Here is a 17,187-nt window from a genome sequence, read left to right on the forward strand (position 1 = left end):
ATCACCGGTGGGATGGCATATGCGGCACCGAAATCGCCGAAGTTTCCTCTCAAGGCAATTTCAGCAAATCGCAGCGCTACATATGCCATCCCACCGGCAATTTACATTCTAGGCTGTGGCATGGCATTTCGGGGAGATTTGTCTCGCGGCGACTAATCTCCCTGTCTGTCACAGCCCTAACTCTGGCTTGTGTGTAGAAATGCTGTTTTTAGCTCTAAATATATGGCTATTAAACAAATATCAGCAATCTTGCACAAATATTTTCTTGCAGTAGAACATGTGTCTTTCGTGAAGTTTTCAAACAAAATTAAGGGTTATATGTAACAGTTAAAGGGGGAGTATACATTTGTGTTCTGCTTTAGGTAGAGGAGCTTACCTGTGTGGCTTTCGGATATCCCAAAGTCCAACTCCCTCCTTGGAATTGGCTGTGGCCAGCAGTCTGGGCTCCACTGGATTAAACATCACACTGTGAAATGCTGATGGATAGTGTGCCAAGCAGAAAGGATCTGAAAATTAAAATCAGATAGTGGTAAGTTTTCAGTTGCTCCTCAGCGCTTTGCATGCTCATGGCGATTAGATACCAAGGTACAGCCACAACACTATGGAAGCCTCTTACACCCAAACACAAATCTATATAAAACACTAATGCACATCTGATAAACCATTTTATTTTATAAAGTGATGAAGGAAGTTAGATATTATGCATTATATCGACACAAGTGTAACAACTGCTTCAGGACAATCTAAGTAAAGATGGCTACACACAGCCTGACTATTCACATCCAGTTTGTCGACACATACAGATGGCTAACCTGCACAACACTAAAAACAATCAGTTAAAGGGATACTGTCATTTTGATGGTAAACTTTTTATTTCTAAATTACACAGTTTCCATAGCAAATAATTCACCATTTAATTTTTGTTCTTGGTTCATTTAATTTTTGTTCTTGGTGTGTAGGCGCCATCTCACTGCATTGTGCCTGAGTCTGAGCTTTCAGAAGGAGCCAGCGCTACACATTAGAACTGCTTTCAGATAACCTATTGTTTCTCCTACTCCCATGTAACTGAAGGAGTCCCAAGCCGGACTTGGATTTCTTACTATTGAGTGTTATTCTGATATCTACTGGGAGCTGCTATCTTGCTTCCTTCCCATTGTTCTGCTGATCGCCTGCTGGGGGGGGGGGGGGTGATATCACTCCAACTTGCAGCTCAGCAGTAAAGTGTGACTGAAGTTTATCAGAGCACAGGTCACATATGGCTGTGTTACCCTGGTAAATGAAGAATATGGCTAGCCCAATGTGAAATTTCAAAATTAAATATAAAAAAAAATATTTTTGCGCTTTTAAAAAATGAATTTTTAATGCAGGATTCTGCTGGAGAAGCTCTATTAAAGGATAGAAAAGACTACGTCACTGGGGAAGGGTGCCAAAATTTTAAGCACCCCCCCAGAGAATTTAATCACTTACCTTTTAACCCGGGCTGGTGCTCCTGTTAGGAGAAAGCCACACCAGCCTGGGGTAGCTGCCAACGAGTTTCTCCTCTTTCTTCTTCGGTCTTCGTACCGCTTGCGCATGTGAAGTAAAACGAAAAGCCGAACTTAAACAAAAAAGTCAGCTTCTTCTCTCTACTGTGCATGTGCCGGCCCAGGAATTCAGAAGGAAGAGGAAACACTCGCTCACCCGGGTTAAAAGGTAAGCAATTACAATCACTGAGGAGTGCCTAACATTTGGCACCCCCCGGAGATGTTTACCTTTTCTTCTCCTTTAACTGATGCGTTTTGAAAAAAAACATGTTTTCCCATGACAGTATTCCTTCAACATAGTGTCAAACTAGTACCATACCTTACAATAATGACATTAGAAATAAAACTGGAAAATGAACCACCCTATAAGTAGCTTATGAGAAGTCTCCATTCTATCCATCCATTACCATATGATAGGGCTAGGCAGCACTCTGTATATCCAATTCTACTTACCTCCTTGGGGAGACTCTCTTATATCCCAGATGAGGACTCTTCCATCATCGGAAGAACTGGCAAAGACATTGTCATTGACAGGACTGACTGAAAGGCCATACACTGCCTCCTCATGAGCAAAAACATCCAAGGTTTCACCACTGCAATGCAGAGAAACATGGAAAGCAACAGATTAAAAAAATTAGACCACATCAGCATATATGGATGCTAAACCTAGCTTCATTTTTCAGACAGTTCCAGACCTAAGTGTAAACTAGCCCACTGTGTACTACAAAACTGAGCAGTCTGTTAAAGGAAATATATACTCTCCCCTCCCCGACATGAACTCATTGATTCTAAACTTCAAAAAATAAATATAAATGTATACTTTTTCCATACAGACATACCTGTTTCCACAGATTGAAAGACAACCAACAATAGTCTGCCGCTGCTGCGGAGACCAGCTCCCTACATCTCTTAAGCTGGCCATACATGCACCGATAATATTGTACGAAACCTTGTTTTGTACGATATTCGGTGCGTGTATGGCAAGTCGGCGAGTCAACCGATATCGCAGGAGGCTGCTATCAGTCGACTCAGCGATCGGGCGGGTTAAAAGATTTTGATCAGAATCGGCAGAAGGAGGTAGAAATCCTATTGTTTCTACCTCCTTATCTGCCGTTTCAGCCCTGAATGTTAGTGGGCGATTAAACGATTGTGCAACCAGATCGGAAATCGCCACGTGTGTGGCTAGTGATTCAACCTCTCTTTTTCATGTTGTTCCATTGTGAAGTGATAGAGGGGCTGTAAGTCCGGGAACCTAAGTCCCAAAATTAATCATGTCCTGATGAAACAAGGTGAGGGAATAGTTGTATTACACTGTGAGCCTAAGGGGATAGAGAACTGGTTCCTACAGCACTAAGACAGGCTATTGTGGTTTCCTTTCAACCGGTAGATTCGGGAATGTCTGTATAAGAAAAAAAACATTTATTTCTGGCAGATGAGTTAGTGTTTATGTGCCTTTTTTATATAAACCCAACTAATTGAGCTCATGTCAAAAAGGTGAATAGTATATGAAAAATAATGTTTCACATATATTTTGGCTACAGTTTACATGAGAATTGTGTTGCCAAGTCAAAGATTTGCACATCTGAAATTTGATTTCCTTAAACTAGAGAATCTGCAATTCCCATAATCGTCAATGTAATTCTTTGGCCTCTTCTGTCATCAAACAAGCTGTTTTTGCTATTTGCTTTCCAAGAGGAAAAAACCTTTCTTAAACCACAGTAGAGAAAGTATGATGGAAATACCTCTTCTGTTATAGGAAGTAAGTATACCCAAATGGGTATAAAACAGGGGGACAAACAGACACAAAAATGTCATTCTAAGCAACTTACCAACATACATTAAGTATTTTCAGTGATTGTAAATTTAATTGCTATTAAAAGCAGTATTTGTCAGACTGTTTACCTTCTTTGTGGCACTGGTTATGACCCCTGGATCAATGTAGCAGAAGCCATCTGATTAACCCACTGGAGTAACTGACTTCTGCTGCATTGTTTCAAATGTCAAAACCAGAGGATAGAAAGGGATAAATCAATAATGTGTTAAGTTACATGTACAAATAACTTTAAGGCTGATGTCTGAAGGAGACAGCTGGACAGATCTCTGCTATCGCAGGAGACTAACCCATTCGAAATGCCTTTCCACCGGCAACAATAGGAGTCACCGGGGGAAAGGCCACTGCATCACTTCTGTATTCCGAAGTCGCGCAAATTTCCTCCTGCAGGCAACTACACACGACTTTGGAAAACCAAAGCAATGCGAAGGGCTTTTCACCAGTGACTCCTATTGTTGCCGGTGGAAAGGCAAGTTAGTCACCTGTGATAAGAACGAAAAAATAAAAATTCATTTGATGGAGCCAGGGCACCACCTAGTGACAAAAGCAAAACAAAAAAGCCTCAGATATCTTATCTGGAAACCAAATAAATATTCTATTTTTTAATTATTTTCTTTTTCTCTGTAATAATGAAACAGTAGTTTGTACTTGACTGTAGTCATAAATCCATATAATTATGGATTTAATAAAAAGGTAATAAAAAGGTGATAAAAAGGTACTGTGATACATAAAGGATGGAGCTGACAAAATGTCCCAGACATATGGTCACTTTATCAGGTGATAAAGTATAGTAAACTGGTAGCTACAATTGGGATACATACACTTAATCATACACTTAACCAGTTTTAAACTCATATAAGCAATATTTACTCAAGTAACTTAGAAAGCTATTACTATTAGAACAAAAGTGCATGCTTTTCCTCATCCACTTTTGCAATATGTTCTGCCCAAACACCTCTTCAATTCATACTGTCAACTGCTTCTGAAACAGCTGGACTTAAAGGAACAGTTCAGTGTACAAATGAAAATGGGTAAAATAGATAGACTGTGCAAAATAAAAAAAATTTCAGTATGGTTAATTACCCAAATATGTAATCTGTAAAGGCTGGAGTGGGCAGATGTCTAACATAACAGCAAGAAAGCTAACCAATCAGTGACTAGAGGGGGGGCCATATGAGACATAACCGTTATAAATAGTTATGTCCCATGTGCCCCCCTAAAGTCACTGTCTAACGAAGGGGTTAAAGAGCTGAAAGCAGGAATTAGTGTTCTGGCTATAAAGTAATGTTCTGGCTATTATGTTAGACGTTGGCCTTTATAGATTACATTTTTGCCTTATTAACTATATTACAAATATTTTTTATTTTGTGCAGTCTGTCTATTTTACCCAGTTAAATTTTAATGCTGAACTGTTCCTTTTAAGGGACAGTATGCATCTCTAAATCAACATTAGTGCAAGGAGTAGGGCTTGTGCTGAACGGACTTGTTGCTTATTCTTTTAATTAGGAAACAGCTATACTTTTTTTGTTATTTTTTGCACTAAACTGGGCAAATTTTGATAATCAAACTAAAGCCACATTCTACTTCCTCATCCAAAAGAGCAAATAGAAGAAACCAGCAGCTACTGAGAAGCCACTGTATAATGAGCTTAGGCTGTAGCTGAGGGAAATTTTGCCCTGTTTAGAGCAAGAGAAAATAAGACATTTCCTAATTAAAAGAATAGGCTAAAAGGATGTTTAACACAAGCCATATTTAAGTGTTCCAATGTTGAAAAAGGCGGTATACAGTCTAAAGAGACATTTGTCAGTAATAATTCCAAGCATTACTGTATGGCCATAAGCATTTCCAGCCACTTTCAGTATGGATCCTGCTGACACCTACTCTACATACCTTTCTACATCATGAAGAATAACTTGCTCATCATTGCCTGCAAAGTAAACAAACAAAAAAAATGATTATTATTTATTTATATAGTGGCAACATATTCTACAGCGATTTACAGATATTTACATTATTCACATCAGTGGAGCTTACAATCTAAATCCCTATAACACACACACTATTGTCAATTATATAAGTAAAGGGTTTGTCCACTTTTCAGTTATTTTTACACAGTTAACCAGAAATAAAGAATTTTTTTTGTTCCTTTCTATTTTTTATATTTACGCTTCTCTCTAAGATTAAGTTTAAAGGGGTTGGTTCACCTTAAGTTAACTTTTAATATGTTATAGAACAGCCTATTCTCTCTTTACAATTGTCTACTAAAATTCTAAACTGGAGAGCTGCTAACCAAAAACCACACCAAAAAAATTAAAAAATGATATCCAATTGCAAGTTATCTAAGAATATCACTGTCTGTACTATACCAAAAGTTAATTTGAAGTTTCAGGCTGGCAGCTCAGTACAGATTATGTTACAATACATTTCTTAGCACTGTGTTAGTAACTATTGTATCAATTATAACAGCTAACTAATGAAACTCGGATTATCCTTAGCAGAGCCCAAAAAATAAAAAATAAGACATGTATCAACTAATGTATGAAATTATAACAATTTACAGAGTTGGTTACCCCAAGCTACTCCATGGAGACACACAGAGGTGAAAACTGAAACTTCAATATTAGAAAAATAGTCAAGATACAAAGTGAACTCAAAAAAGTGTTACAGCCTGTGTGAGTATGAGATAATCGCAAAATGTAGTTATTTTTCCCGCGTTCCTAAATGACCTATACGACTTATACATGGGGAGGCATTAATTGTACCTGTTTAAAGAGACAAGTTCCTAACTAACAGATTAGCTTCAGCCCTCTAAAAGTGCAGTGATAATGCTTATGCACCAAATCATTACACCATTAATTCTGAAAAAGGTTAGGTCGGCTTTGATTGGCACACTTCCTTCCCTGTTTTATTAAGCCAGTACAACATCGCTTTGGCTCCAGCAGAAAAAGAATTATCACTTACCTGTTTGCAAGCTGACCATATATGCCCAGATATTGTTCTATGGTCGAAATCTTGCTAATAACCTTACATGCTAATATTCATCCTGACAAAAGTGTGTTCAAGCTGGACAGAAATGTATATCTATATAACCCTAGTTGCTATGTTGGTCAAGACACAGGCCCTCACTTGCCCTAATCCAAAGATGTTCACCATAGCATATGCTCATATGATGTGCTGAGAACTTTCAGTGGGGTCATGAGTCTGAAATGAAACAGATTAGGTCCTAGATTTATCTGTGGGTAAGGAGTCTGGGATGGGGGCAGTTGAGTATAATAATGAGCAAATTTAAAGCAACTGGACTTGTTTGGTAATCATTGAAGACGTTCCACTACTCATCCGAGCAGCTTCTTCAGTTCAACTAACTGGTATGGGAAGTCCTCATCATATATACTCTTCCACTAATCCAATCACAATGGCACTTTGTAACTCTTCAGAAAGGTGACATCTGAAACTCACAGAGGTGTGAATGCTGTGGAGTTACTTTGTTTTTCCTTGTGTTTTTCATCCCTGTGTTTTTCAAACATCCCTGTGTTTTTCAAACATCCCTGTGTTTTTCAAACCTAGCAACACACTGAGACAAAAACTTGTACACCCAAAGGATCCAACACCAAAGGAAATACAAAGCAATGCTGTATACGCAGTCCAGTGTAGTGAGGAGTGCACCGACCTTTACATTGGTGAGACAAAGCAACTGCTCTCCAAGCGAATGGCTCAGCATAGGAGGGCGAACACTACAGGCCAGGACTCTGCTGTATTTCTACACCTAAAAGACAAGGGACACTCCTTTGAAAACAGCAACGTCCAAATTTTGGACAAAGAAGACCGCTGGTTTGAAAGAGGTGTAAAAGAGGCCATTCATGTCAAAGTGGAGAAACCATCCCTTAACAGAGGCGGGGGACTTCGACACCATCTGTCTGCTACATACAATGCTGTTCTAACATCTGTACCCCGGCAGTTTAAGAACTCTTCACACATCCATTCATGCAACTCCAAAAAGTAACACCTGTTTGAAGAGTTGCATGATACTTTGGTAATCCTTTCAAAGTAACTCCACAGCATTCACACCTCTGTGAGTTTCAGATGTCACCTTTCTGAAGAATTACAAAGTGCCATTGTGATTGGATTAGTGGAAGAGTATATATGCTGAGGACTTCCCATACCAGTTAGTTGAACTGAAGAAGCTGCTCGGATGAGTAGTGAAACGTCTTCAATGATTACCAAACAAGTCCAGTTGCTTTAAATTTATTTATACTAGATATACCATGACCTGGATGAATGAAAATCTTCATAGACATATAATAATGAGCGTTTGTCAGTGACTCACCTCCAGAAAATACCCTGGTATTGCAGCTGTTAAAAGCCAGGCAAAAGATGTTAGAGTGGTGCTCTCCTTTCAGCTGGATGGGTTTCGCTTTGGAATGGATTGCTTGCTCCAAGTGCCATAACAACACACGTCGATCATCTCCTCCTGCAGACATATCAACTTTACAGTCAAAAAAATAGAATCTAATTTTCTTCTAAAAACATTATACCATAATGCAAAAAACACAAATGAAGTTTTTAATGAATATGTTGAAATTAAAGCAGGTAAATCAAGATGTCAGTGTTGTACTCACAGACATATACACACACACACACTCACTACTTCGCTCTCCCTCCGTTTCCCATGATCTCTACATATTCATGGTAATCACCAAAAGGACAACATATAGTCAACTTCTAAAGCCCTCAACGCTGGCCTCTATATTGTAAGCTCTCCTGAGAAGGGCCTGCTGACCTTAAGTCTGGACTAATGCTAGTCACATCCTTTTTAAATGTGTTGTTTCTGTCTACAACACTGTGTTTGTTTGTCCCAGTACAGTGTACAGTGATGTGCAATGAGTTTAACTTTTATAGATAAAATAATAATAATGATAAGGTAATGATAATGATCATTTTCTCAGTCCATTTGCCATATGCATGGCACTTTCCACTGATTACAATTGGAATTAATTTACTGTGATTTCCTTTACTTGTCACCATGTCTACAAAAAAGTCAACAATTACAATCATTTCATAAAACATAAACCTCCTTCATAAACAGTGGCAAGATAAGAGCTTTCACTTGCCATTTTTTCATTTTGTCACATCATTAGCAGAGCTAAACAGAGCCACTATAGCTTATCCCATGGCTGCTAAGCATGAGCACATCCTGAAAAGTTGCAAAGCTTAGAGAAAGTATTAAACTCTGGAACTGACTTCATCTGATTTTGCTTAAGGCTAAGAGTCAATTACATATGGAGACCTTTTAAGAAAATAACACTAGAGTATTAAATGGAAGGGTGCCCAAAGTGTTGCACAAGCCACATATTATGGTCTCAAATCCTATTGTGAACAGTAGCTGTGAATTCAAATTTGCAGAAATATCTAACTCTGTTCCCAGCAGAGGCTGTATTTACGTTTTTTTTTTAACTTCGAAAATCAACAAAAGTCTCTATCTTAAGCTGGCTATACACACACCAATAAAATCGTACAAAACTGATTTTTGAACCCGTGTGTGTGTATTGTCCCGATAATTTTCGTACCATGGTGATCGTTTAGTCGATCAAACAGGTTAGAAAATTTCGGCTGGATAACTATAAAATCTGTGCATGTATTGTGTATCTAACAATACCCTTGGGGGACCTACAGTGGAAGTCACATTGGTACGATTGGTGTCTGCCAACTACTTCATGTTCAGAACATCCTCTCATTTGTTATAGTTAGGACTTTATCCTACAATTTCAGTCTGAATTTTAGTTTTAGATTGTTGCATTCAAACATTTTTAAACAAACGTTTTAAATGATTAGTCACCCACTGTTAAATCTTGGCTACCATGGGCAATTAATCTCCCTGAAATGCCTTTCCATTGGCAATAAAGTGAATTGCCAGTGAAAAGGGATACTCATCACTTCATTTTTCAAAGGCAAGTAAAGCTTCCTGCAGGAGGAAACTTTGTGCAACTTCTAAACGCATAAGCCTTCCCACAAGTGATTCACTTTATTGCCGGTGGAAAGGCATTTCAGGGAGACTAGTCACTTGTGGTAGCTGAGATTTAACCTTGGGTTGCTAATCTCCCAGTGATCCATTGCCCTTAGCAGTAAAGTTAAAAAAGCTGAGAAAACCTCAAAACAGGGGAGAGCAAACAGAATAACTGAGGTCCAGTTTTTGACAGAAGCAAAGCAGAACAAATGGAAAAGGGGTAGGAAGGAAAGAAAACTGATAAGGGAAGACATAAGAAAAAATTAAGTGCAAAAGAGCATTAAGAAGAAAAAATAAAATAAGAAAATAAAGGGATGCTGGGAAGATTAGATATGTAGGTTACATAAGTGGAGTACAAAAGGGGAGAAAAGAAAAGAAATTGGCAAAAAGAGAAGAGAATATGAGGGCAAGAGGGGTCTCAAAACAAAAGAGACAAAAAGTGTTGAAGAATGAGATGGGAGCACATGTCATGCACAGGGGTCAGTCAATGTTCTCCCCTTATCTGTTATTGCCAATATTTTTAAAGGACAAGGAAAGGCAAAGTCACTTGGGGGTGCCAAAATGTTACGCACCCCCAAGTGACTTTAATTGCTTACCTTGTACCCCGGGCTGGTACCCATTAGGAGAAAACAGCACCAGCCCGGGGTACCTGTAGCGATGCGCTTCCTCCTTCCTGCTTCGTTTAGCTGCGACTATGCGGTCGGCGCATGCCCAGTAGAGTGAAAAGCAGACTTCTCTGTTAAAGTTCGGCTTTTTCACGCTACTGCGCATGCGCGCGATCGCGAACCAGGAAGTGCTGCAGCTACCCCGGGCTGGTGCTGTTCTCTCCCAACAGGGGCACCAGCCTGGGGTAAAAGGTAGGCGAATAAAGTCACTTGGGGGTGCCTAACATTTTGGCACCCCCAAGCGACTTTGCCTTTCCATGTCCTTTAAAGGCACTGTGACTCTGTTCTATAACAAAGGCTAACCTTAGAGCAGTGACTGTTTTTGGTGTTACTGCTCCTTTAAGCAGTGAATGAAACGCTCTCTGAAATGAATTGTTTGCCAAGACAGGAGTGGAAGAATTTAACTGCCCCGCACAATACCCTGCCTTACTCCAACTGCAGGATAATCTGTGAGTCAGGCCTGATTGACCAACATCAGTGCCCAAACTCAGTGCCCAAACTCAGTGCCCAAACTCAGTGCCCAAACTCAGTGCCCAAACTCAGTGCCCAAACTCAGTGCCCAAACTCAGTAATGCTCTTCTGGCTGAATGAAAGGAAATCCAACCAACAATTTTCCAGCATCAAAGGGAAAGAGTAGGGGCAGTTACAGAAAAATAAAATAGCAAGTCAACTTCATTTTTATACTTTTGGTTTTGAACAGTGTTGTTGGAAAGTGATTTTTCCTGATTTTGGTAATATTTACTAACATAGTAATGGAAAAGTTTTTCAAACCAGAGCCGGAAATAAGATCACTATAGAGAGGGTGCCTAAAGCTGAGCAGAAGGTAGAGCCATCAGTGACTTTATCCATCAAACATAGGAAACATCACACAGAATGTGGCAGCATTATGGAGCTTCAACGGTGGCAAAGCGCATACAGACTTTTAATGACAGTTGCAGCAGAACAGAGCTAAAGAAAGATGCAAAAAAAAAAAAAAAAATATGCTTGAGACCCAGGGATTTCTGGATAAGAGATTTTTCTGTAATTTGGATCTCCATACCTTAAGTCTACTGAAAAATCATTTAAACATTAAATAAAACCAATAGGATTGTTTTGCCTCCAATAAGTATAAATTATATCATAGCAGGGAGCAAGCACAAGGTACTGTTTTATCATTACAGAGAAAAATGAAATAATTTTTAAAAACTAGAATTACTTTCTAGTTTTTGGGAGTCTTTGGCCTTCCCTTAATTCAGAACTTGATATTGGTTTCCAGAAAACAGATCCCATACCTATAATGCAATTTCTACTGTTTTTTTATGCTTAAATGTTCCCCCCTTATGATCATCTGAAGTGCTTGCCTTATGACAAATTTAGGGGCCTATTTGTATGTATATCTTTATTTATTAAGCACTGCTTATGTATCAGGGCTGTACAGTAGTTATTATGCTGTGTAAAAAGAAACTGTGTGTAAACATGTAACTTCCGGTAGAAGAAAAAAACGTGTAAAAAAAAAAAAAATTACACTGATTTTATGCCATTTTTTATAGAGCGAAGCCTGGTGACGTGTGGAGAATTTTGTCGCTGTTTTTTTACACTGTATAATAAATCTGCCCCATAGTGTTAAGTCTGATTGCCAAAAGGCTGTATTTTGGTCTCACTAGACCACAGAACCTTCTTCCAGCTGACTTACTCCCATAAAGCTATGACTGCCACAAAGTTGGACTTTTCAGAAACACGTGTATTTATACTAGAATCATTTAAAACCCCATGACTACACACAAGTGATCACAATTTAACTTATTATGTGACTTTGGAAAGGAATTGGCTGCACTAGGGATGATTCAGAGCTGAACTACACTGGAGATTTTGTATGATGGTGTTGGATCAACAGAACACATCCTACAAGTTCGATGTAGTCGCATTGGGTTAAAAATTAATGGGACTGATGATAAAATCTGATGTGTAAACTACGTGGAAGCTTTGCCATCTGAGGCAAGGGAGGGAAGACTGCATGCTGCGCCTGCATCCGACAAGATAAAATCTGATGGAGACTGAGAACTAAAAATCAAACTAAAGTACATGGGAGATTTTGAGGGTCAGACTTTATCTGACCCACAAAATCGTGCCATGCGAGACTTGGGGATGCTACAAAATCTGATCCCCCCTGCTATAATGCAAGTCAGATCAGATAAAGTGGGATGATGTTTTTGTTCATGCATCTACATGTGGCGGTCACTGTATTTCAACAAGAAGAAAAACGTCTGTCAGACACCAAAAGATTTTATCTTGTCAGATGAAGACACAGCATGCAGCGTTCTCTTCCAATAGATGTGTCATGTCAGATGGCAAAGCTTCAATGTAGTTTACATTAGATGTTTCTATCAGTCCCATTATATTTTGACCCATGCAACTACATCCAACTTGTAGGATGTGTTCTGTCAATCCAACACCATCATGTAGATTAGCTCTGAAAGACTTTCTCATTGAAATACGACTGTTGAAAATACAGTGCTGCTTGAAAGTTTGGGAACCCTTTAAAATTTTCTATAATTGTTATAAGAATGTGACCTAAAACATAATCTGATTTTCAAACGTTCCAAAAGTAGATGAAGAAAAACCTAGTTAAAAAATTGAACAAAAATTATCTGCATGTTGCATAAGAAAGTGATTGTGCTCTCAGTATTTAGTGTGACCCCCTTGTGCAGCAATACCTGCAACTAAACATTTTCTGTGACTGTTGATCAGTCCTGCACATTTACACTTTGACTTGGCCATTCCAGAACATTCACTTTATTCCTGTTTAACCATTCTTTGGTAGACCAACTTGTGTGTTTAGGATCGTTGTCTTGCTGCATGACCCACTGTCTCTTGAGATTCGGTTTATGGACAGATGTCTTGACATTTTCCTTTAGAATTCTCTGGTATAGTTTAGAATTCATTTTTCCATCAATGATGGCAAGCTGTCCAGGCCCAGGTACAGCAAAACAGGCCCAAACCAGAACACTCCCATCACCATGTTTCACAGATGAGATAAGGTTCTTATGCTGGAATGCAGTGTTTCACTTTCTCCAAATATAACGTACCTCATTCAAGCCAAAAAATTATATTTTGGCTTCATCCATCGACTAAACATTCTTCCATTATCCTTTTAAATTGTCCACATGATCTTTAGCAAACTGTAGACAGTTGGCAATATGTTTGGGGGAGAGCAGTGGCTTCCTTCTTGCTACCCTGCCATTCACACCATCGCTGTTCAGTGTTCTCCTGATGTGGACTCATGAACATGAGACAGGCCTTCAGTTGCTTAGAAGTTACCCTGGGTTCCTTTGTAACCTCTCGAACTATTAGACACCTTGTAGTTGGAGTTATCTTTGATGGTCGGCCACTTCTGGGTAGGGTAACAGTGGTATTGAATTTCCTCCATTTGTACACAATCTGACTGACTGTTGATTGGTGGATTCCACACTCTTTAGAGATAGTCTTAATATGCTCATAATCTTTTCCAGCTTTATAGGCACCAGCAACTCTTTTTCTGAGGTCCTCAGACCCCTCCTTTGTTCGAGCCATGATACACATTCACAAATGTGTTGTATATGTGATCAGGCTTTGCTGGATCCCTGTTCTTTATATAAAACAGGGTCTCACACTTGATTGTCATCTCATTGTCTGAAAACACCAGACTCTGTTTTCACCTTCGAATTATATGATAAGCATAAGGATTTGCTTACTTTTGCCACAAGCAGATATGTTATTGGATCATTTTTCCAATTTTAGCAGATTTTATCTGATCTGACTTACATTACAGCTATGGTGATCAGACTTTGTAGGGTCCTACAAAATCTTGTGCTGTTGCATTACAAGATTCTGTGGGTCAAATAAAAAATGATCCACCAAATCTGATCAAAATCTCCCCTGTACTTTAGCTCTAAGGCTAAAGGCAGTGGCACACAGGGAGATTAGTCGCCCTGCGACAAATCTTCGTTGCCACAGGCGACTAATCTCCCCACAATGCCATCCCACTGGCAAGAATGTAAATCGCCAATGGGATGGCATATGCGTTGCTGCGATTTCCCGAAGTCGCCCAAAGTTTCCTTGAGAGGCAACTTTGGGAAATCGTAGCAACGCGTATGCCATCCCACTGACGTTTTACATTCTTGCTGGTGGGATGGCATTGTGGGGAGATAAGTCGTCTTCGGCAACGAAGATTTGTCGCGGGGCGACTAATCTCCGCATGTGCCACTGCCCTAATGTCCCACGGAGAGATTAGTTGCCCGTGATAAATCTCTGCTAATGCAGGTGACTAATCTCTCTGAAATGCCTTTCCAATGAAACAAAGGGAATTGCCGGTGGAAAGGCCTACGCATCTCTTTGGCTTTCCGAATTCGCTAAAAATTCCCTCCTGCAGGCAACCTCATGCTACTTCAGAAAGCCAAAGCGATGCGTAAGCCTTTCCACCGGAGATTTGGAGAGATTAGTTGTTTGCAGAACATTTAAACCCCACACACAAAAATTTAATCAGTGAACGCCTGTTTAAAATCTTTAAATACCTGCCACTCTGGTTGTTTAAAGGGTAATAGTAAGGCTGTAGCATCCTCATAATCATTTAAGGTTCTAACTTCACCAGTAACCCACTCAGCCCCCCCTCAGGAATTTACTTTGGCAGTTGGCTACTGAGCATGCTCAAATCTTCTCAGATTACTAAACATCCTTCAGTCCAGCAGCCAATGAAGAGATGGCATTGCTGGTTTCTATAAACATTATGCTCTAGCTGTCTGCTCCTATTTTATTCTAAGTCCAACCTGCAGCCCAATAACTGAAGCTCAACCAGTAAACACTCAACAACAAATTGAGGAGTTTCTATCTGGCAGCCTGAGAGTTATACACTTATTAAAATGACAGCAATATCTATCTAACTAGCAGTTAAAGCTAGAAATACAAATGCAATCAATTTTGTTAAATCTATTAATACATCTGGCAGCAATACAAGGGCACTGGGGTCTCAAGTCCTTATTAGTTCTACAAAGAAGTTGTACCTAAAGTAAAGGGTATATGTCATTTTAGATATTGTTCTTTTGATACAGGAACTGGACCTGTTATTCAGAATGCTCGGGAGCTAGGGTTTTCCGGCTAATGGATATTTCTGTATTTTGGATCACCATGCCTTAAGTGTAGTAAAAATCATTTAAGCATTAAATACACCCAATAGGATTGTTTTGCCTGCAATAAGGATTAACAATATCTTACTTGGGACCAAGTACAAGGTACTGTTTTATTATTACAGAGAAAAAGGAAATCATTTTTAAAATGTGAATCATTTGATTAAGATGGAGTCTATGGGAGATGGCCTTTCTGTAATTAGGATTACAGGTTACCAGATAGTGCATCCCATACCTGTATAGTGTGATTTTTAGTAGTATGTGTCCAGCTAGGAGCCTTTGGCTGCTGCTTAGCTGTAAATCCAAGACACTTTGTCAGTGTGAGGCAGAGAGATGTAGCAGTTACTGAACACACCCCAGATTTAATTCTTATGTCATTCTAGCTGTTATTTGGATTATATATACTTTGGGTGGATGCTTTTTAAGGATAAAAGTTTACTTAAAAAAGCTGATGGAAAAATGATAAAAAGGCCCCAAAAACTGCAGTCAGAAGTCAGGGAGCTTCATTCTGCACTTCTGCCCTGAAGCTTTCTATGGGGTTGTCCTTACAGGAGGTGCTTCTCTGGGTAAAATTACCAGTGTTTAACATTTAAAACACAACCTGGGCACTATAGCTTAAACTACAGCTCCCAAATTCCTTTACAATGTGGGATAGTGAAAGTTGTAGTTGTAGAAGTGCTGCACATTGGCCAGTGTGTCAGTGACACCATCTTGTCTCAGCACTACACACTGGCTTACAGTTGCACTGCCAGACAGCTCTCTTTATAAGTGGGGTGCGCCCCCCACCCCCCCCTCAGAGTGACTGGGAATACAAGGCGGAGGGGGGGGGGTTATATTATGAGCACAGAGGTGCCTTGACGTTGACATTTTGCACGGTGACTTGCCTGACACCAGCATGTTCCCCCCGTTGTTGGAGAACTCGATGGCATTGACACAGCCGTAGTGCCCGAGCAGGTCCTTCTTGTACAGGTTCCTACAGGCCTGCAGCCTCCTCCTCTGGAAGTCCTCCTTCAGCAGGGGGTCTCCGTGTAGCCCCCTCCGTGACAGGAAGCCCACTGCCGACCGCATGCCGCAACCCGTTCCTTTCCTCATGGTGGCGCCTACCGGCCCGGTTCCGGGATTGCTCGGTGACGAGTCCGATCACACAGACATGGCAGGAGACCGAGCTGTTTAGCCTCAACTTGCGGGGCTGAACCGGACTCCTCCTCCTCCCTCAGCTGATCCACAGCTTCCTCCCCCCCATTCTGTCCCCAGGACTCAAACTGAGGCACAAGCCTGGGCTAGCGCTGTCGGATTCTCCGATGCTAATGGAGGGGGGGGGGCCGTAAGAGCAATAGACTGGCCCAACCAAAGGAGCTTGTAGAGGGGCCCCAAAGTACACTCTTTGTTGGTAGGAGGAGTTTAGCAAAGCTCAGTATGGCACCTGTAGCGATGGGCTCACTCACTTGCTTCCCACAGACAGCGCTTTGTTTTGGTTCTAGGGACCTAGAAATGTACAGTCTCTATGTATTAGGGGAGACCTAGGTACAAACACTTTAACTTCAGTGTGTGTGGTTTACAAGTCGTATTCTTGGTTAATTTCTTTTAGTGATTAGGTTGCTAGTACCAAAATAAATGCACTGGAACAAGGGCAGCACTCCTAGGATTATAAAGAATTGTTAGCAAAATGTAAATGTAAAAATAGAAAGGTTTATTACTTTATTACTATTAGAGTAATAAACCTTTCTATTTTTACATTTACATTTTGCTCACACCAAAAGACCCTTGGAATTTTTTTGTATTTTGCACAGTTTAGTATCATTCCCAATCATTTTTCCCAACATATGAAAATTGAATGAGAATCTCTGCAAAGTGACTGGTGCTGTTAAGGGGCAGATGTATATTGTTAGAAAGTGCATCACCATTCAAAATACTTGGGTGACAAAAGGATCAAGATTGCCATCTGCCAATATTAACCCAAGCCCAGTGTGGGTGGACATGCTGGGGCTCACGCATGTGCATAATGAGGATAAGTTAGAGCAGGGGGTCT

General features: G+C 40.0%; 1 protein-coding gene across 1 annotated transcript in view; it reads right to left on the reverse strand.

The window, feature by feature from the left end:
• The window catches only part of dcaf5 (DDB1 and CUL4 associated factor 5), a 31,083-nt gene extending 14,538 nt beyond the window's left edge, over nt 1-16,545 (reverse strand). The window contains exons 1-5 of the mRNA XM_002935332.5: nt 16,043-16,545; nt 7,679-7,822; nt 5,245-5,281; nt 1,977-2,116; nt 377-506 (exon numbers count right to left, since the gene is read on the reverse strand). Of these exons, the coding sequence (XP_002935378.2) occupies nt 377-506; nt 1,977-2,116; nt 5,245-5,281; nt 7,679-7,822; nt 16,043-16,250 (659 nt within the window). The 5' untranslated portion in view covers nt 16,251-16,545. The remainder of the gene's footprint in view (nt 1-376; nt 507-1,976; nt 2,117-5,244; nt 5,282-7,678; nt 7,823-16,042) is intronic.
• Nucleotides 16,546-17,187: the final 642 nt, after the last annotated feature.

This window comes from Xenopus tropicalis, chromosome 8 (genome assembly GCF_000004195.4).
Source record: "Xenopus tropicalis strain Nigerian chromosome 8, UCB_Xtro_10.0, whole genome shotgun sequence".
Classification (NCBI taxonomy): domain Eukaryota; kingdom Metazoa; phylum Chordata; class Amphibia; order Anura; family Pipidae; genus Xenopus; species Xenopus tropicalis.